General features: G+C 41.9%; 1 protein-coding gene across 12 annotated transcripts in view; it reads right to left on the bottom strand.

The window, feature by feature from the left end:
• Nucleotides 1–11,139, bottom strand: part of ank1a (ankyrin 1, erythrocytic a) — an 89,063-nt gene extending 77,924 nt beyond the window's left edge. For 10 of the 12 annotated variants that reach the window (XM_068704250.1, XM_068704251.1, XM_068704255.1 and 7 more), the window contains exon 1: nt 10,299–11,138. In XM_068704250.1, coding sequence (XP_068560351.1) covers nt 10,299–10,424 — 126 coding nt within the window. In that variant the 5' untranslated portion in view covers nt 10,425–11,138. Of the gene's footprint in view, nt 1–10,298 lie in introns of all 12 variants that reach the window. The other 2 variants (XM_068704261.1, XM_068704253.1) reach the window with 2 other exon arrangements.
• Nucleotides 11,140–27,279: the final 16,140 nt, after the last annotated feature.

Genomic DNA, 27,279 nt, shown 5'->3' with positions numbered 1-27,279 from the left:
ATTGGAGTGCCGGAGTAAAAGGAAAGCGCCTCTTGTATGACATGTCACTCTGCATTTTATTTCTTAATAACTCACTGGTTAGTGAGTATCGGGCTATTGAAACTGACATCCCTGCAGGTAACGTACGGAGGTTCCCTGGAGTTACATCATGGTGCGTAAAATGAGAATACAGCGAAGGTAAATTATAACGTTATCATGATGTGTTCAAATGTCTTGTAAAATTACGTTTTTAGCAAGAAACTTCACTTCCGTTGTTTGAAAGAAGTTTCACGACAATATTACATAGATATTATAGGGAATTATGAATTACATATCATTTTTAATGATGCTACTCATCAATACACAAACGCGGTGTGAATAGTTTTTAAGCAATTTTTTACGAAATAAATATTCCATATGGGACAAATATCTTATGACCTCACCACAAGGTTGTCTTTGGAAAAACAATTCGAACTGAGAAAATAGAAAATAGAAATTTGAACATGGATGTTTCCATGACAACTGGGAAACTCCATCTACTGAAGAAAATCATGTGCTATGATCAAAAGCTCCAGAACAGCTAATGAGTGGACCTCGCGTCATTAAAAATGAAATCTCCGATCTCAAATCCTGATTTGGGTGAACTGGACCATTAACATCTGCAAAACTTTACTTTGTTCATTAGTGAAGAACAACGTACAAGTAATTTATTTTAATGGCTAACAGCATATCTGGCAAAGACTGAGGTAACAAAAGATTCAATAAGAGATTCGTTAGACTCTGAGATTAAAGGGAAACTTTGCCAATCTTCAACCGGCTTTGTAATGACCTGCACCCGGAGCTTCCCACGGCCGCTGCTCATTCGCTAACAGGGTGCACCGGAGAGTGCGAAAACGCCAGCTTTTACTCGCCGGTAACCCAGAGGGAGCCCAAACACAGTTATTATCAGCAAAGTTTCCCTTAAAATAGTAATATTATTAAAGCTTAACCATATCCAAAATGGAGCCTGCCATCAGAACCCATTTGTGCGAGTGATGCAACATGGTCTTTTCTTTTTTTTAAGTGCTACTGTACTTTTAGCATTTTAACATCAACAAATCACTACCACATTTCCAGTTTGAGAATTAGGTATAATTAGTAAAACTAAAAATAACTGTGTGTCTACATTGTATTTACCAGTGTGAAAACCAGCCAGAGTCATAGTTAACTGAAAAAAATGTATAGTTACAGACTTTGCAAAGAAATAAAACTATTGCATTTAAGGTAATTAAATAATGTTTACGTGTGCTACTGTACATGAATCGCCTTCAACGTATGCATGGATGAATGAATGAATGAATGAATGAATGAATGACGGCTTGGTTATGTTTTGTGTATCTACATGTTATTGGCCATCCTCCTGGAGAGCACAGCATCACTGTGCATGCTGGGTGGGATGAGGAACAGGATCAAATCAAAGTGACACCACCTCTGCCACCGAGGGATTTAGATGAAGAGGTTGACAAATGACTAAGCTTTTAATAACAGGTCCATGACGCTACGACACTATGATGACACTTGACACGAGGATTAGATGACTCAAGAAATCTGCACTCCACTAAGTAAGATTTGTCATCAGGGAGCACAGAGTGATAGTCCAAGGCACCAACCAATGCAAAAGTTCTGGTCGCTTGATGTCATCATCCGTTACCCAAAAGGGCCGCTATAGTCATACAAACTGAACCTGAATCCCTTCCCTAAAAGCCCTAATAAGCTGCTGTAACATAGCCTACAGTATATACTGTATTTCAAGACGCCACTTTGGCCTATGCAGGTGTATTTCAGTCAGGAAATTCAGACTCCAAACATGAACTCAATCTCCTCCTTCCCATCGCATTAAATGAATCAGACGTTGTCTATTGTCCACACTCAGAGAACTGGAACTGTGAATTACAGCCCGGAAGCTGTGCAGCTGTAATGACCTACTGCACTGCTGGATTTAGAATTCAATTATTCCTCTTCTCTCTGGTAGACAGGAAAAAAAAGGAATCATCATATCAATCAGGTAAATAACACCCGTCATTCAATGCATAGGAAAAGGGTGCAGAGTCACCCTTGGGTCACCCACACTTCTCCGACACTTTTTGCTTTTACTCTCCTCTTTATGGTTCTGCCTCTGGACTATAAACGCTCATCATCGCAACAAAAAACTTGTACCCAGTCACTTACACATAAGGTGCTTCCCACACATACAAATACAGTCCTACACTGGCAAGCTTGTTTTCAGCACAGAAATACATGCAAACCTGCAGAATAAATTCTCTAGTAGATCTCTGGATTGTGCCACCTAAGATAATAAGACGGAGTTTTCAGCTATGCTAGAAACTCTGAGGCTGCACACACCAGTGGGCTGAATTCTAACATCAGCATGCTCTCAATGACAATGCTAACATACTGATGCTAACCATGTATAATGTCTAACATGTTTAAGTACGGCTGAGGCTGTTGGGAATGTGATTCGTTTTTTCAGGTATTTGGTGATAAACCAAAGAACTCGACAAACTGAGATTTTGACCGGATGGTGGCTTTAAATTTATAGTCAGGGTATCACCAAATTCATTAGATTCATCCTGAGAGGAACATAACTGTCTTAGCAAAATTTCATGGCAATACATCTAACATTTGAGATAATTCACAAAAAAATAAATCAACCTTATGGTGGCGCTAGATGACAGGGGATCATTAATAAGAACAGTGGGAAACATCCTCTGGGGACCATGAATGTTTGTACAATTTTGTTACGGCAATCCATCAGATAGTCGTTTGGATTTTGCAGCCTAGTCTAATGCGGTGGTCCAACCAACAGGCCGCAAAAACAGCAAAGGTATCCGCAAACACAAATAATTAATAATAACCTACTCATTTATTCTCCATTCTTTATTCTGTGTGCTCACGTATGAATAAAAAAGGAACCACAGTGAACAAATCATAAAGTCTGTAAAGGTGGATGAGGATAGAAAAATGCATCAAATGGCACAGAACACTACTGTTGTAAGCTACATGCCCTGTTGATTAAAGCCGAACACACAGGACAAATACAATATTTCTCTACAGAGCACATCAATACAGCATGAGGTAGGTTGCCCATTGCAGAGGCTCCTAGTTATCGCACATATATACGTCCAAGAGAGGCTGCAGAGGATATCAAGGCAGAACCCCGAGTACCTGGACATCACACTACACTAAGCTCCCTCTACCACCTCCTGTCCTTTCCTCTTTCCTCTCTCAGCATCCAGAAGGAGCTTAAAGGGAAAAGGCTCAGGTTGGGTAACGGAAACCAAAAGCCTTCCTTTTTTTTTTTTTTTTTTTAAAACAACAAGCTGTCCAGCAATGACCTATAAAATTCCTCTAAGATCATCTCGCATCATTCTCTCTCTCTCTCTCTCTCTCTCTCTCTCTCTCCACTTTTATTTCAGTAAGGATCCATTTCAATAACCCTGATCTCTCAATTCTGGTTTCAGAGAGTTACGTAACAGCGGCACTATCAGAATAACAAGACAGATTAGCACAATCGGCCAAGGAGAGGGATAGAAAGGAGAATGAAGGGAGGGAGGCACAGGGGGAAATCTAAGGAAGCCCCTCACAATATGACACATTATTTCACGTGCTGTCTCACAAATGAAAAGATTTGACTGTGCAGTGGGAGGATAAAGGCTGCCATTGTTAATATTTCTGGGAGGTTTACACAAACCTGTTGTTGGGAGACTAAAGCTTTGATGAAAGCATTGCAGTCCTAAGTGTCAGTTTAGTTCAATTACAATCATCAGCTGGGAAACACCAATAAATGTTCTCGTATATTTCAGGCTTTTTTGTTTTTTAATTACAGAGACGACTCAAAATAAGCGGATACTGATGCTTGTGTCTTCAGTTTTAAAATGAAAGAATGAAGCACTGCAGTGAGGATGAAACTATCTATCCTCAGGCTTTGGAGTTTTGGGGAAGCCTAATCCCTGCAGAGAGGGAGTGCCTGCTGGATGCTTGATGTTATTTTGCTCTTGTTTATTTCCTCATTTTTGTATTTTAAAAAAAGATTGGAAAGGGACTTTTGGAGCAGGGTAGTCCTCTCATTTCTCTAATCAAATGAAACTGATTGCATGTGGTATCTGCTTTGGAATCAGTCAGTCTAGCAACTCATTAATAAAGAACTGCTATTGCCCTGGTAAAGAGAGGAGGGGGAGGAGAGAGGTGGGGGTTGGTGAATTGTCCTCACGTGTGCCTTTCGGCCCTGCTTTAATTAAAGGAGAGTAGGCTGTAGCTCCCGGCCAACCTGCCCCAGCAGCACTTATTGTAGAGCCAGGAGTTGGACTCACTGAGACTCATTCCCAGGCTCCATCAACATGAGTGAGTGCTTCAGCCAGGCCTGCTGAGTCATCTGTCTAAGGGTTTTCACAGGGCCACCTGAGCTGCAGACACACACACACACACACACACACACACACACACACACACAAAACATAATCTTAACTTAATAGCAATCTTAAACCCAAGACTAAGGCTGGGCTTAGTCTTGGCTTAGGTTATTATATTGATATAATCTTACATTTTGAATATCGTGATATGGCATAAGAGCATTAAAGTCTTCATAACAGTAAAGTGATTTTCTGTACTTACTAGCCTATTAATTTCCTTTCCACACTTGTCAATACATCCACGTTACTGATGATTATCTATCAAAAATATCCTCTCATGTAAACGCACCAATGTTCAAACCTACAATATCGATAGAGGTATTTGGTCAATAATATTGCTATATTTAATTTATCTATTTTGTCCAGCCATATATCTATGTGGAAATAAAAAAAGGCAGTTATGCAGCAACCACATACTGGCTCCAGAAAACCCCAACAGCAGAAAAGTGAAAGTAAAAATATCAAATTTCTCCCTCTTATTTTTATCTACTTTGAATACCATTTTCTATCCAATATGAGTTTTTCCACTTTGACATCCCTAATTCAAAAATCTCTATGAATATGCAAGTGTATTGGACACACGAGGTCTCCCTTTTCATTCTCTCAAGGCTGGAAATAGGGTGACAGCAGGACTGGCTCTTTGCAAAGGTAAAACATCCACCTACCAGCACCTCACTGATTAACACTCATATCTTGTTTGTTTAATCTGTACAGTAAACAAAGTGTAAAAACGGTAAGTGTCAGTGTTACGGTGGGTTTTGGCGGGAGCAGTGACTTCCTGAATTGTGGTCCCCACTGTGAGGTTGCCAGGCAACCACTAGTGACTCCAGGAAGTTATTGCTCGGGCCAAGAACTCGCCCTGCAGCTTGAGTGGTATTGATCTTCTCATGTAACTATCAGCACGGAAGGGAATACGCGTATTCCCCAATATTTCAAAACATTCTTATATTCTTTAAATAGTACAATAATCCTCAGTTTTATTGATAACAAAATAATAATTAGTTGCAGCCCTTAATGGGAGGACCAGCCAACATCCCTCTAATGACTCTCAGAAGAGGTGAAGTAATAGGCCACTGTTTGAGACTGAAACAGATATCGACTGAAGCCAAGTTCCAGATGAGAGACAAACATCCACACACATAAAAAACGATTTACATGTTGTAGCAGCAGATAATGAAATGAATTACCATCCGCCAATAGTTTGACCTAAAGAATGTTTCATTGAAAATTCATAACTTTAATCACAGTAGCTAGTAAAGGTACAGGTAAGCAGACAGGCAGACAGGTGCTAGAGCTGCCTCTGATGGGCTTAGTCACTGCTGCAGCACCCCTAATCCACTGCACCAAACCTGGACACACACTAAAACACACACATATAAACACAGCATCAACACCTACAGCACCAATCTGTTTCAGACACCGACACATTAACCTCAGTGAAGGCTCTGCTTCCTGTTCAGACACAGAGGGTAAGAGATTTTGGAGGGCAGACAGAGACAAGGCTGGAATGCTGATCCACTGCTGCCACCTCTGTTTTATATGAAGATGGAGATAGCACTTAGATAGCACTTTCACTGTTGCAATGTTCGCTGGCAGCCATGTTAGCTGCACAGTCCTGCACCATGGCTACCGTTTAGGGAACCTGAGAGTCTATGCGGCTGATTTTTACCTTTAAGATGCCTGATGGGCTGCAATATACAGCTGCAGCCAACACCTCTGAGTGCCAGACTGTATAAAGCAACAAAGGAGTCATAGTGCATCTGACCAGACTGATTGTATTGATGAGTCCAAGTACCAGCACCACTAAGTGGTCAGTCCTCAGCTGCCATGACTCTTCCTCTGCACTTCACTGCCTTACAAGTAACAGAAAAGCTTGACTTAACAGAAACAAGAAGTGCACACAAGTGATGACCTTTGAGCTACATCGAACAGACTCATTAAACCATTAGTTGTTTGTCTCATTTTTTCACATTGGATGGTTCCAGCTTCTCAAATGTGAGAATTTGCTGCTTTTTCTAGTCATACATACAAGTAAATTCCTGAAAATGTAATATCTTGTTTGGACAAAACACCTGACATCACCTTGGGATAGGAAATTATTTTTTTAAAAAGGAAATAATTGTCAGATTATATAAAAATCATTTTAACACTTGTTTTGTAAGAAACAGCTGCATGCCACACTGTTTACATTTGCTGGAAGAAAAAAAAATGCAGTTTTAAATATTATATTCCAAAAATTCACCGGTTCCAGCCTCTTGCTGATTTTTTTTATCTTCATTTTTTAAGATTTAAAAAATGGCCAATTGATTATTATGAAATTCAACGTTGGTTGCAGTCCTAATCACAACAACAGTAATAGGTGCATATAAAGAGATTTACATATGCATTCCCATGTCAAAATAGTTACCAGATTAAAACTCACTGAAACTCAAAACTAAAACATGTTCCTACTAAATGAGCAAATGGCAAATGACACCAGAGAGAAATTCATAATGTTGCATACAAAAATACTGCTCACATATATCCTGACATAGACACCCTCGGGGTCATTGAAAATCCAACTGAAAGAATGAATGGCTTTTACTACCAGCTCACAAGACAAATTTAGTTTGTTGTTTTGTCAAGACTTTGTAATTGGATGTTGGATGATTAATTTAACTATATTACCAATTTTAAAATTGTACTTGTACCGTTTTCTAACTTGCATATAATGTATGTCATGATGGGAAATACATTGATTCTTCATTGAGCAGCCAATATGTAAAGAGCGCAAATCTTCAGTCGTTTTGGAAATAACTGCCAGGTATACATTTGTGACCTTGGAATAATCCTGAATCTTTAAATGTGCAAACAGCCTAAAATTAAAATTGCACAGACACATTTTTGTCTGTCATGCTGATATGAGACAAACAATACAAACACAGCAAAGCACTAGTTCATACTTCAGGAACATTCTAGCCAGCTAGATCACTTCACACTAAAGCCGCTTCAGATGTGGACGCAAACCTACATATAGAATTAGGTGAAAATAGGTGCTGACTAGGACAATAGGGCTTTGTTCACATCCTGACAATGCTCATTTTTCAAGAGGAGCAAACTCATCAATAAAAGTAATTTGAGGACAGCATTAGCCACTGCTCAGCAACTGACCTGTGCTGTATAATACCACTACACCATGAAGCCAATTAAATGGCACTTTCATCCTTTGATGATGAATTGTTGGCTTTAAGACTCTGGACATTCATCAGCGGACACAGATTTGTTTCCCCACAGGGATGGATATAATCATGTAAAACACCAACATACATCAGCCACAAGGAGCACACAAGAGGATGAGTGAATCAAAAGCCCAGCTAGCAGCCCCTAGAGGCCATAGGACCAACTGGACCAAAAAAGAATGAACCAAGGAGGGTCAGAAAAGGAAACGTCATGGCACCATATCGCATGATGTCGTTGGGGTACAACAAAGTAAAAGCTGGACATGGTGAAAGGCTCACTGCAGTTAGATCATAGAACATGAAAATGATTGAATAGTTTCACTGTCTGCAGGCAGGGTGTCATAGTAGCCTCCTTTATGGGTGAAAAGAACAACTCTACAATTATTGAAAAGATATTTAATTAAAGACCATAAAGAAACGCTTTCTATTTTAGAAAGACCATCCATTTGAATGTACACAAGAAGCACAACCACAATAAGTTGACAATATTGGTCATGTAAGTAAAGAGTAATTTCTTCATATAATAACTCACAATAAATGTTGAAATTATAGATATAAATTGTGCAGGATAAATGGTTGAAAGGCCTCCGGTAAGGAAGGAAAATGAAGCTTGCATAACAAAAGCCTGGTTTGCTGCTAACAAAATGATTAAAAAAAACAAACTGGTATGTGTGCGTGAGTGTTGGTATATGCGAGCAAAATGTATAAGGTGGTTCAATAAAAATAAAAAGTGGTTCTGTCACAGAGAAAAGTGTTGACCTTGCCTGCTCCGCGAGGATAGGGACACTCCGAGGTGCAGGTCGATACACAAGACAGCTGATGGGACAAATACCAAAAAACAGCGGTCGAATGGCAAAGAAAGAAAACAACCAAGTGTGGCTCGGTTTGGTTAACCCCCATGCAATATCGGGAAACTTCTTGAATTACAGACTGTAGAATTTGACTACGTAGCTGCAGGCATCACAGAGGAAACAAAGAGGGCACTGGAGAGAAAGAGAGAGAATTCCCCCAGTGTTAACATCTGCCCCAGAAACCAGGAATGGACGTAAGCTGGTGTTAAAAAAAGGAAGCGAGGATGGGAGGGGGAGCTGGAGGGGAGTCAGGAAGCTTATTTGAAAGACTTAAGCTGCATCGTTACGTAAGTGATATGGGATCCTCTGAAACCATACACTTTCAGTCAAAGTTGGGATGCATTAGTACCCTCGCCAGACATCTTATCCTTGCCTCATCCATACCGTTCGAGCAGCTTCTTGAATCTCATCTTGCCAGACATGAATATACTGCACTTACACACATGCATAAAACGCACCGACACAAGCATCTCAGCACCTACTTTCACACTCCTGGTCTTTATAGCCAAACGTTGATCAGTGAATCAAGAGAGGTTAAAGGTGGAGAATTTGGCGAAGCCGTACAGTAACTAATGTCAGTCATTGACAGACAGAGAGGTGGCATGTGTGTGTCTGTGATGAAACGATTGCATCCGACTCTTCTACAAAAAGAGCAGAGGAGCAAACCCCTCCTGAGAGACAGCTACTTCAGGTGTATTTGAGTCCCATCACCTTTCCCTCTCTTTCTTTCTTGCATAACAACAACAAAAAAAAATCCAATCCCTACACTAGCCTTTCAGCCCTGCCTCCCCTCTCTGTGAAAGTGGAAGCTGTACTGTGTGTCTGTCCATAACACTGTCTCTACTGCATCAGCATCAGATTGGTTTACAGCCAGCCTGGCACGGTGCAGACTCGCAGGGCGGCTGGACTCGCTCTTGGTTGCGGAGGACCAATTTCCCACCAATACACAACAGCACAATCTGCGGAGGATTCATTATCATTAATGAGTTTGAGTGAAAATCCAACAAGAGGCCAGAGGAATAAAGTCGACTCGGCAGCTTGGTGATATGTCCCTGCAGGCGATGACTGGCGGAGCAGAGATTTATTGTTTACAACGAGCCCTGCCAGTCACTCCAGCTCTGCCTGGGACTTCTCAGTCAAACACAAGTCTGCAGGTATTGCTCTGCAGTAATTAAAATGACATATAGAGGAAAAGCTGAAAAGAGTACAGACTGTTTTGAGGAAATTGGCAAGTTCACTGTCCTCGTGAATAATTAGTGCTGTAGTGAAATTTTGCTCACTGACACCATACCGCAGTATGAAGAAAGAGAGAGAGGGAGAGAGGGAGAGAGAGAGAGAGAGAGAGAGAGAGAGAGAGAGAGAGAGAGAGAGAGAGAGAGAGAGAGAGAGAGAGAGAGAATGAGACAGAGATGTGAAGAGGGACAGAGTCACAGTGAGAGGTAGAGTACTACACTGCCTTATCAGACGGCTTAGACAGGACGGTCAATAAAAGCAGGAATAAAGCAGTCAAGGGGAGAAGGAAAGCATGCAGTGTGTTGTACCGTTTCCCCTAGTCTGTATGCACAGGACATACAAGTGTGCCAGGGAGACTGTGTGTACACACAGTAGAAACACACTCATGACTGAGTTTCCATGTGTGCCCCGGCACCCCTGAACACAGCTTAGCATGACAGAGAAAGAAAGGGGGGGGTGGGGGGGGGGGGCGTCCAACCTTCCTGCCCCCCTCTCCGGCCAGCCCTCCCTCTCCACCCTAAGCCCATCACCCCACCCCTGACTACCCCACCTGAGAATAGTCCCAGTACCTTGCGCTTTTTATCCCGTGAGCGACTCCTCTTTTTGACCCTCTCCTCCTCCTTCTCTTTGCGCTCCTGCTCTAGCTGGGCTTCTAAATCCTTGTTCTTGCGGAGATGTTTGGCGGCTTGTGCCATGGCGTTGGTAGTGGAGGTCTGGGCTGCGTTGGCGTGTCCCGATCCTACGGCGGTGGTCCGCGGGGCGACAGCGCTGGGACTTCTACCTGGTGCCGGCCAACACTCGCGCTGCCGCTGCTGCTCTGTGTTCCTCTATGGCCCTGCAGAGTCTGCGAGCGTGCTCACCCTCTGCCTCCGCCTCCTCCTCCTCTTCAGCAGTGCAGTCACACACACATCGGCAGTCCTCAGCCGTCTGCTGTGGGATGCTACTGCAACGCTGCTCTCTCTCTCTCTCTCTCTCTCTCTCTCTCTCTCTCTCTCTCTCTCTCTCTCTCTCTCTCTCTCTCTCTCTCACACTTCCCTCCTTCAATTTTTCTGCTGCCTTCCTCTCTGATCTCCCTCTTTCTCTGCGCAGAGGAAAAAGGTAAATAACAGTGAACAAACAGGTTTTCTTTCTTTTCGACTTGTTTTCATTCTCTGCATCTCTCTTCCCTTCACTGCTTTGACATTCTGTCAAACTGCTTCGACCCCCCCTTCCCTCCAACAAATTCAAGAGGGGATGAACTGACAGTCAATTGAGGAATAGCCTGAGCTGAGCAGCTTTGAATCAAAGTCAACTCTCCTTCTTTGCATTGATTTTGTTTCCTTTTCCTGTATTTCATTTCTCAGTATCTCATAGTCCTGCTGTGTGTCCATCTGTGGAGGATCGCTAGGCTGCACAGGGAACCCGTCATCACCACACTCACTCGCACACAGAGACCAGAGGAAATAAAAAAAAAAAAGCTAAAACATGCATGAGGAAAAAAAGAACCTGCCTCTTACTCGTGTACTCTCTCCCCCTCTCTCTGCTCCCTTCTCCCTCTCTACCGTTTAGGCGCTGCAGCAGACCGGATTGGTATCCGTGCAAAGATGTTGGTGCAGTGTGCTTGTGTTTATTAGAGTGAGGCTGTGTGCAATAAAAGGCTATTTCCACATCGCCCCCTGAACATCTATTGAAAAGGGTGATACAGTAACATTAAAAGCTTTGATTTATTGACTTCGTTTTCTGGCTTCCGACATTCGTATTCTTCTCCTTCCCTGATCCCGTTGTAGTTTTTCATACAATAAAAGACAATAGGTGGTAGAAATATATGCATTATAACATAAGTGGCATTTGTGTTACAGTGTTCATGTGTAATACATGTGTGTATATGTGCGCAGTGAGAAAGAGGTGCATAGGGGGAGAGGAGCTGATGGAGTCGGCACCTGTTTACTGGTATTGCTCTGCCTCCCTCCCTCCCTCCCTCCCTCCTTCTTCCTCCCCCCCCCTCTCCCCTCTCCCCTGCAATGCTGCTGACGCAGGCAAAAAATATCGTTTAACATCTCTCTTTGCCCAGCTCACTATACATCACATGTACAGTTCACACTGATACAGTAGACACACACACAGTCCACGCGTACTTCAGTGCACACACACACACACACGCACACACAGGTGGGACAGCTGGTGAATGATGGTTATTAGAGTATTCTGCAGCCACATCTTAATTTCTGGCTTATTTGTTCTCCCCCTCATTAGTAATTTTAGAGAATAACATAGGCAAATGTACAAAAGCAAGGAGGATATTATCACAACATCCTATTTTATCAATCTGTCATTTGTTTCCCATTTTAACAGCTAATTATCAGGTCTTTTCTGACAGTTATCAGTTGAATGACTCATGATATTGAACCCAATTTGAATGAAAAGTGCTCTTAAGAAAAATAAAATCAGGCTATTTCTTGGCTGTGCATATTATTTAAGAGAAAAATATGTTGACAAAATTAAGATAATTAATAATCTTTTAGGGCCATTCCTTGTACATTTTACTTATTATCTGCTGCTTCCTGTCCATATCTCTGTACTTATGTCTTTCCCTGTGTTTTTCCTCTGCACTCCTGCCAAGGCTTCCCCTGATCGGATAGCAGCTCTCTCTCTCTCTCTATACTGCAGCATACTAATGAATAGGACTGGTGATATTGCCTTCTGTCTGCAATGCTACTACACAAATCACTCACTCATGTGGCCCAGCTATGACACAAACAAACACAAATACTGACAGGCTGGCAGCTCTGTGGCAAGATATCCATCACAATATCGAACTCCTGGGAATGTGCCTAAATGATTCACCAGTTGGACCGACTGCACTGGTAATAAGGAGGTTTTTGCTTAGCCAACTAAATTGGTTTTGTTATGCTATATACTCTTGCTCAGCTAATGGAGGGGCAGATTTACAGTGGATTTTTAACACAGCCATTGGGACCACTTAGGTATAGTAGCTGGATCATCTGAGGCTGAACCTGGAGAGACCCAGTGGAGAAGAGGGCGTCCCACACCCATCACATACTGACAAGCAACATGGTTGCTGCTTTGACAGAAGGCCCCGTTTCAAACACCTGTTTCAATTTCTTTATGATGCTGCGTTATTTGGCTGCTAACCTTCAAACATGACATGAATTTCATTGGATGCAGCGACAAGGACGTGTTTTTAAAGTACGCACCGAATGCGACTGTATTACCGTGTATCAATGAAGTAACTTCTAATTACTGCTCCATACTGAAATGCAATGGAAACCAATGGCTAATAAGTCAATCAAAAAAACGTAGGTTTTGCTTTGGAAAACGGATGTTAGTAATATAACCCCAACATCAGCTACAAGAACCATGACATAAACCCACCAATCAACCAACAGCCCAGTGTACTTAACTTGTTATACTGTATTTAAACAGGATAAACATCAGAAGTGACCATAGTCTGTATACAAGAAGTGGACGTAGTCATGGTGACCCATGGTTTGTGGACTACAGTTTTGTCGTCTGGTGTACGGCATTTCGGCCGTCGTCATCTTGGCTTTTTGCAAACAGAAGTGTCACGAGAGGGTGGAGCTAAGTACAACCAAATGAAATCAAGTTTCTTAACAGAAATAGTTTTCAGACATGCTGAAACATGCTAAAATACTGGAATGGACTGTAAAACCACACACAAGCCTATTTTTGTGTTTTAGAGTGCACCCAGTGTACATTAACTGTCCCTGGGGTGGTCCTGCCTGGGACACAAAAGGGACAGGTTGTGTGGACCTGGGGGGAGAAAGAAACACACAGCTACTGCCCGGCTTCTCTTCAGTGTGACGGCCAGCACCCGCCAGCATGTTAGCCGCTCCAGTGCTCCTCTAAAAACAGTGACGAAATACGACAGAGCCACACACATACACCGTCGCACACCCACATGCAAACTCACCACAGTGAAAGGAGAAAGGGGCAGCCTATTCAACACATGGAAGCATACTGTACGTAACCCCACTATCAAATCCAGACCCTCTGGATAGAAACACAGACAGTCATGTAACAGTTCAAGAGCCACAGCAAAATACTTTTGTTAAATCAACTCAAAAAGAGCTAAGGGACACTCTGGCCCGGTGTTTACACAGGTCCACACGAGTCAGACTTGGGTTTACAGCACTCAATGTCATTTAACACCTTACAGTGCTTTTTAAACAATACATGGAGACATGTATTGCCACTTTACACCCCGAGTGTAAGCATGTACTCAATATTTTCGCATCTAGCACCAAGAGTCTGACTTTGATAAATCATTCTGAAGACCATTCTCTTTTAGCAAATAACCTATTGTTATAAGAACTGAAGAGGATCCATTTATCACATCTCGCATAAAATATTTTGTCTCTCCTAAAAATACGATGGGCACATTTATATATTAAAATATATAAATTCACAATAAGCAATGTAATTACAATGTAGGTTGGTAAAAACAAAAGGCACATTGTGTAGGCCACCATTTGAACCACTCTCAATGGAACTGCCAATGACAAGGTTCTCATTCTGCTTCACCAAGTTTGTTGAGAAAATAACTTTTTGCATGTTGACATTTGGCAATCTTGCTAGCATTTCACATCCATCCACATAACCAAGACTGAAATTGTTTTATTGCTCACATGTATGGCCTGGCAGGTGAAACCTAAACATCTGACCGTCAGTTCATAAACTCCAGTGGTCCCAGTTGCTGTTATATACAGTTGTCTGCACAAAGGTGCAGCATGGCAAGGGACTCTTCAAGGGACGGACTAGACATGAAGTGGGATTTAAATAGTTCATCAAAAGGCAGCTAAGGAGAAGTTTGTCCTCAACAATGTAGTATGTGTAGGTCCTGCGTAGGAGGTACAGCTGCTGACCCTCTCTTTCACTTAATGCTGCAGCAAAGCACAACATATCACAATGTGACAATAATGAGACCATTATATAAGAAAAAGGCAAACTACTTTTGCTACCCAACAGAGGTTTGTATAATTATGTACTTTTAAATATCTCCACACTAACTTATATCAAATTAATCTAGCCCTCATTCCCAAGATGTTGAGACAGTTAGTGTTGAGGACAAATAGCAAAGACATAAAAAGCTACCAGACCGTTTTAAAAAGGCACAAGTTTGTCCACAGTATCAGTGGGGCTTCTTTGGACCCTTCTGCGTCCAGCTGTAGGCAACAGAGAGTGACGCAGCAGCAGGGAGAACATATCTACTATCCCAGTCTGACAGGTAATAAAGGAGACAAAGTAATAAAGAGCATCAGTGCCAATGAGCTCCCATGAACATTAAAGTCACCCATGTATTCTTTCTGGTTTTAGTGTCATCATGTGGAAGCTTTTCAGCTGCTCTCACAAGCGAACGGCCGTCAGCTGATGAAGTCAAGTGTTTCGCCTCTTCAATGACCAAAGGCTTGCAGGATGTGTCCCACCTTTCAAGCATCTCTGAGGATGTTTCTGCACCAAACATCAGCTGCATGTCTTCAGCTGGTCTTCACCTGCCAGGCTAGAAATGCGGTACCCTTTTTAACATCTGTGATATTATATATATATATATCATATATTTGATAACTTTGAACAAACACATCAGTGTGCAGAAAGTTGCCCAATAGTCATATAAGTTAGCAATGTCTATTAGAGAGCAGCCAACACAATTTTGTTAGTTGATGGCAAAATTTAGATCAAGTCAATTCATTACAAGCGATTAACACTATGGCTAACCAATATTTTCAGCTAAAAGAATTACAAATTTCACCTGGCCAAAGCTAAGCCTCAAAATTTGGTATCTAGTTCTTAGCCAAGACAGCCATTCATTAAAAAGACCTGAAAAGACCAGAAGTTCAATTAACTCTAAACAAGTCCAATCAACTGCTTTAGAAAAGAAACGTTGCCTCCCTTTGACCAATAGCGTCCAGAAAAGGGTCCGACGGAGGAGATGGACCGGAGCCTGGAGTTTCGCAGCTAAAACCTTCTCCTTTGACAACAACCAACTCAAAGATGCACGCTACACCCAAAAAAATAACATCATGTTTAACACATTTGTTGTACGATTTACTGCCATGTCTCAGCTTGATCCTGAAGCTGCAACGGTTTCCTGGAAGCAGATAAGTTTCCTTGTCTTGAAATACCGCATTCTGTTGCTCAAGCGTGTGCTAACACTGTATGTACAGTACACTGTCCTTGGACTGAACTTTCTAGCCAGTCATTCTTGACAGTAAATGTCAGCTTTACAGAAAATGTACACCCACACCACAGGTAAAACCCTTGGGACAATATTCTCATTTCCTGCTCTAATTTAGTCAACCTCATCATCAGGGACAGGTCACAAGGATGCACAGGTCTGGAGAATATTTCTCAAACAAACACTTCATGAAATCAGTTTAGTCATAATGACAGGAAGCTAATGCCTCTTATTGCTTTGCATATTAACACATCAGCCGCAGCAGTAGCTCGTGTACTGATACAGCAGATGCTGCTGGTTTTTACTATGCCGCTCATGTTCAATCCTCCTCAATATTTGAGTCTCTAGTGTGTTTTCTGGCAGAAGTCCACAGCCTACAGTGAGATACAGTATTCTGCAGGCCTGTGCCATCCTCTGCACCATCAACTGTGGTTTATAGAGTTATTTTAACAGCAGCCGTGTTAGTCACTATCAGCCAAGATGAGATGATGGGATGAACTTAAAAAAAAAACCTTGTTGCTACTACAGTATGGATGAACACTGTGGACTATTTTATGATTTCAAGTGGATCAACGGATCATATCACTGCCCTTTTAACCACGTGAAACAGATTATGGTTGGTCGTCACCAAAGATCAATTGGAGAAACATTGAGGGAAGACTAGAAGTGAGGCAGCGCCCTCTATTGATTACTAGAGGGTACTGCGACAAAGAGAGACAGGAATATTTGCTGCATGAGTCTACAGTCAAACATGAAGGGTCTTGGTAATACCCTGCTGTTGAAATTTGTTCATGTCGGAGCCTTTAATCAACCAACAAAAATGAAAACAAGTTACCAGTTACAACAGCAAACATCTGTGATATTTTACAGGCGAAAATTACAAGACTAACCGGACAAATAGAACATGTGTGGTGGGACTAATCCATAATACTGAATACACCATGGATCACAGTGCCCCCCATAGGCTCATCTTGCGGTACTGCTAGTGGCTGTAGACACACACATACACGCACAGCAGAGCTCAACACTGCACTGCAGCACATAGCCAAGTAAGAGCAACACCACAGGACTGCACAGCTCAGTGTTGCTCCGACAAGAGAACACACCGTTCAGATATAATCACGTGTCCAAATGAGCAGGATTAAACTAATTCCATGTGAACATGAGCACTGAAATTTGTATTTAGCAGTGAATTTGTGTACACAAACCGTTTTGATAAGCTTTTAATCATGCAAGCTATTCATGAAGCAACAATGACAAACGTTCCCCGGTTCCAGTTACAGTTCCAGTAACGATTTGTGGCTTATATCTGGTTCATATCATTAGAAATAGAGAATTTGGGGGTTTTGGACAATCAAACATTAAACAAATTAAAGATGTCTTCTGGGAAAAAAATGGAATGGGCTCTCTTTCTTCTTTATTTTGTTAAAATTGTATTGACTAAACAATATTTAAAAAAAACTAACTGAAAGAGAATTGATACAAAACAAATTATGCAATGTGTCATATATATGTAAAAGTATTTCTGTTTAAGCCCAGGTCTCCGTCAATACAGGAGGTGAGAATTATGACAACAAACGTCTATTATGAGCGTAATGCAATCCAACAACTCAAACTACATTATCAGAAATTACCATAAAGTTGAATCAACACATCTCTGACAGAGTCAACTGCTCAGTCGTGTATTGCAACGCATTGTTGTTATTTTGTACACCCTCAGCAAGTGTAGTGTCTGGTGGACATTTTGCAGTCATCCTTCCCCTCCTGACACTTGGCTAGTAAAGCATGAAGGCAGGATAGAGCAGGTTAGCTCGGAGACCTGAAACGCTCCTTTGGAAAGATCTCTCCCTCTCCCTCCCTCTCTCTCTCTCTCTCTCTCTGCTGGCACTGCACCAGCAGAGAGAACACTGATTGGGAAAGCCATATGGCAGGTAACAGACCAAGGGCAGGCTTCATGTCCAAACTGTGTCGCGGCTCAGGCAGCCTGCCACCTCATCTGATTTGGCTCTGGATTCTAGGGAAGTACGTAGATCAGAGTTCAGTGTAAATATGCCACGAGTGTTACTGACGCTGCACCATCACCAGCTCGGTGGTGTGAACAGCAGTTCAGAGTGGTCTCAAAGCCGCAGAGTCAGCAGTGAATTTCACCGACACACCAACTGGGAATGGCAATGGCCTTAGGCAGATTGACAATCACTGCTGTTGTGTAAAGAGGATCTGTCAGAGCACAGCGCAGCAGTGCGAAGGCAAAGCCATGCTTTGTTCTCAACTGGCCATTTTAAGGGATTTTGTCCAGTGACTGTAACAAATACGTCACTCGAGTCTTGAGATAAAAAGATCCCAAACAAAGCTCTTGCTCAGCATAAAAATGTATTGATCATGCTAACGTTTCGGTCCCTCTGGATATTTGTTAAGAAACACATCATTACGTTTAGTGCAACCTTTACCCCCAACTGCCACAGACAGGGCATGGTTATTAAAAAAGAGGTACTGCACACTTGTCTTGTGTTTTTTTTTATGGACTGAAATGTGATGAAACACATTAATGCTTGTGTTAATATTGACATTTCTTACCAAATGTATTAAAAATCAGCATTTCATGGGTTTAAAATGGCTCAACACACCGTCTACTATTTTAAGTCAGCTGTGAGCCTTACACTGCAAATGCTGACGGACTCCACCGCTTATGTCATGAAATTTACATTAAAACATATTTTTTTTTGCATTTTTGGAAGATAAGATTACCCAGCAGTTCATTCCAATGACATGATATCTCATCTTTTAGGTGCCAGGGCATCGCAAAGGTGACTCTGCCAAAGAGAGGTGGCAACATCGATGAAATACTTGGATATTTAAGTTGCAAACTCTATCCCCCAAGAAGATTGAACATTGAGATACCATGGCATGTAATGCTCAACGGACTCTGGGGATTTTATAAACCTACTAATGATACTCAAGATGCAAGTAGTGCATACTATTACACCACTTTGAATGACTTGTAAAAGCTGGAAGGCCGATGCTTTAATTCATCAGTAATGCAATTTCTGTAACTTAAGTGTGTGTTTTGGTGTCTAACTCTCTTCTTTTAATATCATTTTTATTTAATTTATCCATATGTGAAACATAATCTGGCAGATTGTCAATTATTGAGAGACACTCCCACAGGAGGATAGCTGTCCCAAACCAGTGCAAACAGAGTGAGCGGACCATTATCTATTTGAGATCAATGTTGTAATAATTGTGTAAAACACTCGTGACGAAGCCAAATGTTAGTATGATCAATAAATTGTGATACGGAGCAAGAGCAGTGCTCTAAATATTCTCTCAAGACTAAAGTAATACTCTCTAACCAACCTGCATCAGAGATCTTTGGATGTGCAAATATCTCCTTTGAAAAAACAATTGGATAACTGCCACTATCTTTTTACTGTAAAGAGGAGATGTGATGAGTTTGCAGAATTTCCTGATCAGTTACAAAAGGAGGCTCAGCTTGAAATCCCTCGTCTTTGTAAACCATTTAGGGGAGTCTTCCTGACCACAAACAACAGAAACAGCCATCTATGAAGTACAACAGCTGTAGGTTGAGCACAGCAGGCAAACTGTCTGTGAAAACCCAGTTTGTATAGATGGCACTATTTCATCTCTCATTATGTAAACAAACTACAGTATGGGATTTTAAATCTCTGGAGAGAAATTCAGAGAAAAAAAAAAAAAAAAAAAAGCTTTGAGAAGTGACTCAGCTTGTAGTGCCCAAAATACAAATTCCACATGGTGCCTGACCAATGATTGAACATTCAGAGGATTCATTTGAAGAGGAAGCTGAGCGTGATTGTCAAAAACATGAAGAGGCAACCGCTGAGGGACTAACCCTTTATCCAGTTTATTTCTGCCATCTAGTGGCGTCATAGTGCACATGACTTCTGAATGAACATGGCTCTGATCAATGGATAACTCTGAGGTGCTAAGTGAGTCTGTCTGAACCTCTCTGATTGATAATCTACTAATGGGTAGAAACACTACAAGAGGTGATTGATGGAATTCAAGCATTTGTTATGGAACAACTGTGTCTTCATATCTTCTTTATTGTTTTCTTGTCACTGGTCTTCCAACTTAACGTATGTCCTAAGAAAAACCTGATTAATGGAATGTAAGAAATGCAAAATGCTGTGGTTTAATGTCTTTATGGTCAGAAACATACTAATTTGGTCACATACTATTTTTGTCCAATACATAAAAAAAAATGGAATCTATTTTGTCGAGGGTGAAAATATTTACTACCTTGATTGTTAGCTGGCACACACAGGGGAGATGATGGGAACACGAAGGGCATCCAATCAGGGAACACGATCTGGAGGGCCAGTGTTACTGTCAATCAAATCCAAACAACAAAACAGCTTTTCATTTCCTGAATAAACCATACTGGTGGATGTTTTAAATCCATTTACTATTTATGTAATTACATTACATTTAAAATGTGAAAGTTTTCACCAGACAGCCAATGCCTTCATGGTAGTATTGTGTGAAAATCTACTTGCACACACTTGGCACTAGCTTGAGATAGATAACTTCTATTTCTAGCATTTAAAACATCCCAACTGTGGGATGGTGGAATATTGAGTGGGATGGTGGACGCATAAACCACTACAAATGTACCAACCAGACACACGTTTTCGAAAGTGTCTTTTTGTACCTACATTGCTAAATGACAATAATGTAACTTTGACAATAGATAAATAGAATGTGGCTAAATGTTCAGTTTCATAAAGTGATGGCTTCCTGGACAAAAAAAAAAGCTTCAGGAAATGGTCAGCAATAATGTAAAGTCTAATTTATAAGCTTATGCACTAAAACTAAGCAAAAAAATCCTCCTCCTATGTTGTTTGATCATAATCATCTAGTATAAAGTTCTTGAACTGGATTTTTTTTCTTCTCTTAGCTCTTTGAATCAATAGAGCTTAACTGACCAGGCACAGTGTGTACATAGGTGTAGAGGTGACCTTAATGAAGAAAACAGGTAAGACTGACAAAAGTGAAAGGGGCAAAAAGGGAGAATTAAGAGAAGAAAGGAAATGGAACAGGAAGTGCAGGGGAGGAGGAGGAGGCCGGAGGCTGATGTCAGTCCCCCCCCCCCCCCGCCCCCCGAGTCCCTTTCCGTTCCCCTCGCTCCTCCCTCCTCTCATTCCTCATCTCCTCTCCTACTCTGTCTCTTTTCCTGTGTATTTATCTTCCCATGATTCCTTACACATAGCTTCCTCTGACCCCTTCATTAAAATAATTATTCCATCCTCCTCTCAGCTCCATCCATCTTTTCCTCACATGTGGCCAACCAACATTACAAAACACTCCCTGCACACATTGTCCCTCTGGAGCCTCTGAAACGTGTTCGTATTAATACTACACTTTTTTAAACATTATATTCCGTTTAGTTACATTAAAACAAAATACAAGAACATCTGGCAGTATTGTTCCAAACCTTGAAACCGCAGAGAACTAGAATACTCTCTGTGTGGACCGTTAGAGTAATTACTGGTTATCTTTTACAAGGTACAACCGGAGCCAAAACAGACAGGGACTCCCCTCCTGACACCCAGCGAGTCCTCACTTTGTCCCAATCTGTTCCTTTAGATGTACAGCCCGCCTCCTTCCACCTGTCTCCTATTCTTCCTTTCAAATCAGGCGTCACTGCCAATCAATTTGATTGCCATGACAACATTTCGCATGACGCCCCTCCAAACACCGCCACCACCCCTATAAACAAAAACAACACACACAAAAAGAAGCTGAATTCCGACAGCTCAGGATTGATGAGGGGGAGTCCTGTCAAAGGCCAGAGATTAGATTAGGAGTGACGCACGCACACTCACACAAACCACAACACAGCTCAGAGGCAGCAGGTGCTTTTGGTTAAACCTTAATTACATGATCTCTGATTTCTCTAATTGATATGGTAATGACTATGTAATTAATGCAAAAGCAGAAATACCAGCAGCTCTCCTAATGAATGGATTTATTTGATTAGATATCCTCCTGCATATTTATGCACACTGGTATACAGAGGACAGTGAGACATATAAAACGGTTGTTTGTGGTTGTTATCCCAATGTTGCAACCACTGGCCTGCCGGATGTGACAGAATTATACACACAGATACACAAATGAAGCCGCTCACAACAAATCACGCCGAGAGAGAAAAAAAAGAGACTAAAAGAGATGCTGTGCATTTGCATCTCTTACTATTCTGCTGAAGAACACAAACAGACAAACTTGCTCTTTTACAAGTAGGGGGCGCTATAGGGCTGCCTCAGACACACAGGAATCAAACTGTGCATGAATGAAGATGATGCTTTAACAGCACTGATGCACCGTCTGAAATTTAAACAATTACTGAAAAAAGTTGCCATTATAAGTCTGAATATATAATTTGGTTTGAAGGTAAACCACATCTGTTAAGAGCAGCAAAAAAAGGTGGAAACCCCTCTATACACAAGCACGCACACACACACACACACACACACACACACACACACACACAGAGCTATAACTTCATTGGCAAAGGGTCAACAGTGACAACTAGATGTGACCCAGCTGCAATTACTCTCTGCAACACTCACAGGGAGGGAGGAGGGCAGATATTTGTGGAGAGACTCCAGTATGATAAGTCACCTTCTGGGGATGAGAAATCATTTCTCCCTGCTTGCACCAAAACATCCTCTAATACGCGTCTCCATATGTCTTCTCTTGTGAGATATTTGGAGGGATGTGTGGTGAAGAAGTCAAGTGAAAGCACATGTGGACCCTGACCAGGCGTGTAGAGCAGAGACCTCAGGCCTTCTCCACCTTTCACTTAGCCGTAACCGCACCACCCAGACAGCTGATCTGGACCCTGCTGTACCTCTCTCTCCTATTCAGTCTATAGGTTTGCAAAAGAGAGGAAAGAAATCCCATAATAGAGAAGACTGACCGTCACCATACGGGCTAATGGGCTGTAATGGTTTCAGCAATTTTTATGGTAATGTATTCAGAATTTATAGTCCATCAGAAAAAGTGGTTATTTGCCACATTAGATTGATCTGGTTGTATTACTATAAGGTTGTTTTTGATGGAGCTTTGACTAAAAGGTCACTCATCTACATTTAAAGACAAGGGTGTAGCAGGTTTCTTTCTTGACTGGATGAAGACTACAAAACATCAGGTTTCTCCACTTTGAGGAGGAAATAAGGACTTCACTGCTGTCCAGGTTATTTTACAAAAAGGGAGTTTAATAAATGCTGAGTCTTTTAATGTCAGTTGAAAATCACATAAGTTACGTTTTAAACTTAAATGATTGCCTCAAATATTCCTATTTAAAAGCAAGAATACTGGCATCAAGGCTGTGTCGCGCGCGTGTTGGGAAAGACTGTCGTAGCTTATCCAAAAACATGAGACTCAAAATGGCGTGTTTACTGTATACTCTGGGCTTTGGCTGTAGTAGCTACTTCGCGGCCAAAATGTGTTCAACTCATGAAAACATCAATCAAAATCACAGTACGAAAAACAAAACACAACTTTCCACACGCTTGGTTTTGGTCATTTGATTTTGTGAAGCGCACATTTCACGTCGCGCTGGTTCGCATAAATAGACAGAGAGAGGCGCTAACTCCATTAATGAACGGTTGAGCGCTAGTTGGTTAACTAACTTACCTCTGAATAATGTGTTTCTTACGGGGCCACTCGGGCCACGCTTGATGGATGGCCTTACAGGAGCCGGGTCAATTAGCCAGGCTGGGTTTCCCTCCATGTCGGCTGCAGACAGCACCGGGGGAGCTCCCACCTCTGTCAGGCGGCCTGGCTGTAATTAATCACCAGTGTGGGGCCTTCTCACCTCACACCTAACAGCCAATACGTTCGTTTGGCCCAAATTACATCCCCACTCCTCTAATCTGGCTAATTGTCAATATTATACCCAGAGGAGGAGAAAGATCTTGACATAAAAACTCTTCCCTACCGACAGAAACCACTATCCTACATTATAGTCTGCATGCTGCATATTTTATTAGAATAATCTTGATGTTGGGCAAATTTACTAACAAGACAGGTACGACTTGAATAAAAAGTGAAATCATAAGAGACTTTTAGTAAAATTACTATAGCACAGTAAGCATAACTTGGGTGCCACAGACAGTATATTTGCACAACAGACAACACGACTATTGCTGTTAATGATTTGTACATACATATAGGAGTACAACTAATCCATATGTTCAGTTATAACCAAAAGTATGCAATTTATACAATTCCTATCTGTGTCTTCACTGTAATGTAGGCTACGTAAACTCATGTTAAAAATGAATAAAAACTTGTTAGGTTGGATAAAGTTGTCAATGAGCGATCAGGGAGAAGGAGGAACATACTTAATCTCTCACATCTCTCTCCCTCTCACCTCATGCAGCTGTTTCTCTGCAGTTGTGTGTCTCCCTCACTCACAAACACACAGGTACACAGAGCACAGATTGAGAGGCAGAGACAGAGACGTCACTCTGTGTTCACAGAACATACTCCTGTGGTCCGGACAAAAGCAGCAGGCTGACAGATGAGGTTTCTGTTGGGGGGGGGGCTATGTGTTGCTGCCTGTGCCGAGTGTGCGCACTTATGCATATGTGCATGCATGCATGTCTGAGCGAGCGTGCACCTAGATGTGTATGTGTGTGTGTGTATTTTGTTGGGGGGGGGGTGGTTGGGGGGTCCCATGGGGCAGCTCTGTGTCTGTCCCATCTGCCACCCCACTCTACTGACACCCAAGGGAATGGCAGAAAGGGTGGGGGATTCATTTTGGAAAAAGGAATCGGGGTCCAGTGGTCTAATGGGCAACAATGCCGGTTTTACTGACGGGCCAAAGGCAAAGGACACCGGCTGGGTGTGGAAGCCAATCTACCAATCTATTTGACAAAGCAGTGGGCCATCTCTGTAAAGCTCTGCCTCAATCTGCCTAATAAGGCACGCACACCCCTGAAATTGTGCCTCAAAAGAGAAAGGGGTGCACTGTATTTTACACACACACACACACACACACACACACACACACACACAGACGTTACATACACCCGGGGCTAATGTCAGCCTAATGCATGGCCATGCTGTGGCCGGAGGGCTAATTGGGTATATAAACACAAACATATCCCATGAGAGGCCAGGGAGGAAGGGTGTATTTTGTGCTATATGCTCCCTCTATTGTTTGGAAAACAATACTGTTACTTAAACATGGAAACTCGTCAGTACTTAAGCAGTATCAATAATGAAAGATGACATGGTGTTTGCTCTCATGTGCCCAGCAGCTAGATGCTCCTTTGAAGCTGTGCACGCAGTGTGATGTGGAACGACTTGGTGGCAGGTGGCATCTCATCCCGTCTTTATCCAAACTGTGATCAGATGACGGTAAACGGCGCCGCCGCAGCCTCAACAACAGCAACAACAAAACAGTCATGTGGAAGAAAACATATGGCTCTTGCACCACTGGGCAGAAGGAGCACTCTGCAAGATGAATGCTGAGGTGCTGGGAACAAAGCTGACTTTAACTTGTCAAATTAACAGCATATCAAAAGGGAGAGAGAGCGAGATGAGGAGGGGGAGGAGGAGGAGGAGGAGGCAGCCTGAGCTCTTTTGATATGTGCCACTTGATGGTGACAAAGACAGCACAGAGAGAAACAGTGACTTGCTGGCGAGGTCAGACCACAGACTGGGTCAGCAGTAGTTTGAAGTCCTCCTGTCTCTCACTGTGTCTGAGCTGAGTTGTTGATGCACTGTTTGTCCATACATCTATCATACAAACACACACACACACAGACGGGCATCCACTGGGTGCTACCCTGCCCCCTCACTGCTTTGAGCGCTATGTTAATGAAACAGTTGCTGTTTCCTGGCATAACATTAATTACCCGATCAAAATAGAGTGGGTAATTAACTGCCCTTCTCTACCAGTGCTAATTACATTAGCAGAGAAGGGCCATTTCAGGGGAGCACAAGAGAGGAGAGAAAGAAAGACAAGATGAAGCAGTACCAAACAAAGACCGAAACAACAAGGCTGTGGTGAGGCACATGTCTAGGCGTGTGTGTGTGTGTGTGTGTGTGTGTGTGTGTGTGTGTGTGTGTGTGTGTGTGTGTGTGTGTGTGTGTGTATGCGTGTGTGTGTTTTTAAGAGAGAGAAAGAGACATAGAGGAGGAGGCCACGTTGGAGGGAGACTCATGTGGTTCTCACTTGGGCCCCCAGAGGCTCAGTCCTCAGAGAAAAGCAGGCTTATTGAAGAGGAGAGAGATGGGGGGGTGTTGTTGTTTATCCTGACATGCTCTACTCAGTCTTTAACGCTCGCATCACAATTAAGATGCTGCGGCTCATCAGCTATGTATACAAAACAGTGTAGCAAGCTGCACGAGAACTCAGGTGACGGGCACAGTCAAAAATAGATCCAACCCTGAGATTTAGAGCCTTGTAGGAAAACCTTAATGTCTAGAAAATCATGTGTGCATCTGTGTGTGTGTGTGTGTGTGTGTGTGGGTGTGTGTGTGTGTGTGTGTGTGTGTTTGTGTGTGTGTGTGTGTGTGTGTTTGACCATACTTGTGTAATACTGTTTCTGCACACATGTAAAAAGTAACCGCCAAGACAATTCATAACGCAAGGCAACAAAAATAATTTAAACCAACATCAGTGACATTTTTACTTATTTTATTTTATTTGGAGCACAAAATATAATTACACCTTGAGATATACAAATCACATTTGCACCATTTTGTGTACCGTTTCAAAGGACGATGGCTTCAAAAAAACATAATATTAAATTGCTAATATTTTTTTTAAATAAATAAAATTAACCAAACTCTAAAAACAAATTTGCAAATGTCATCTACTCTTTGTGTTCTCTGTTTTCACGTCCTGAGAATGAAGTTTGTGTTGTGATGACACAAATCAATGGGTAAGAACAGCATGATATGGGTTCTTGAACACCTAATGCGCCCCGTTCTTTTCAAGCAGTTCAAGCAGCAGTTGTATGCTTTCATTTACTGTACTGCATAGTGACTAGAGACCTGTATTGGGTTGAGACATTTAAAATTAAACTGTAAAATTGTATAGTCATACAAATTCAAATTTGCAATGGGGAATGAAATAATATCAGGGCGTTGGTGTGACAAAGCATGCATTATAAGTGAAATTAAAAAGGATAAGGCTAACTAACATTTTTCCTTTACACAAGGACAATAACCTTCTTTAGATGCAGGCATAACATTACGATTTCGTTATGCAAGAACCTGAAAACTGGGGACATTTTATTCCAAAAAGTGTGCCGGAGTTTATCCTCTCCACCACAAAATCAACTCCCTATGATCAT

The sequence above is a fragment of the Cebidichthys violaceus genome, unplaced genomic scaffold (genome assembly GCF_023349555.1).
Source record: "Cebidichthys violaceus isolate CVI_PGR_0920_01 unplaced genomic scaffold, fCebVio1.0.p SCAF_9, whole genome shotgun sequence".
Taxonomy (NCBI): domain Eukaryota; kingdom Metazoa; phylum Chordata; class Actinopteri; order Perciformes; family Stichaeidae; genus Cebidichthys; species Cebidichthys violaceus.
Note: the sequence above shows the minus strand (reverse complement) of the source record. Positions and strands in the feature narration are given on the sequence as shown.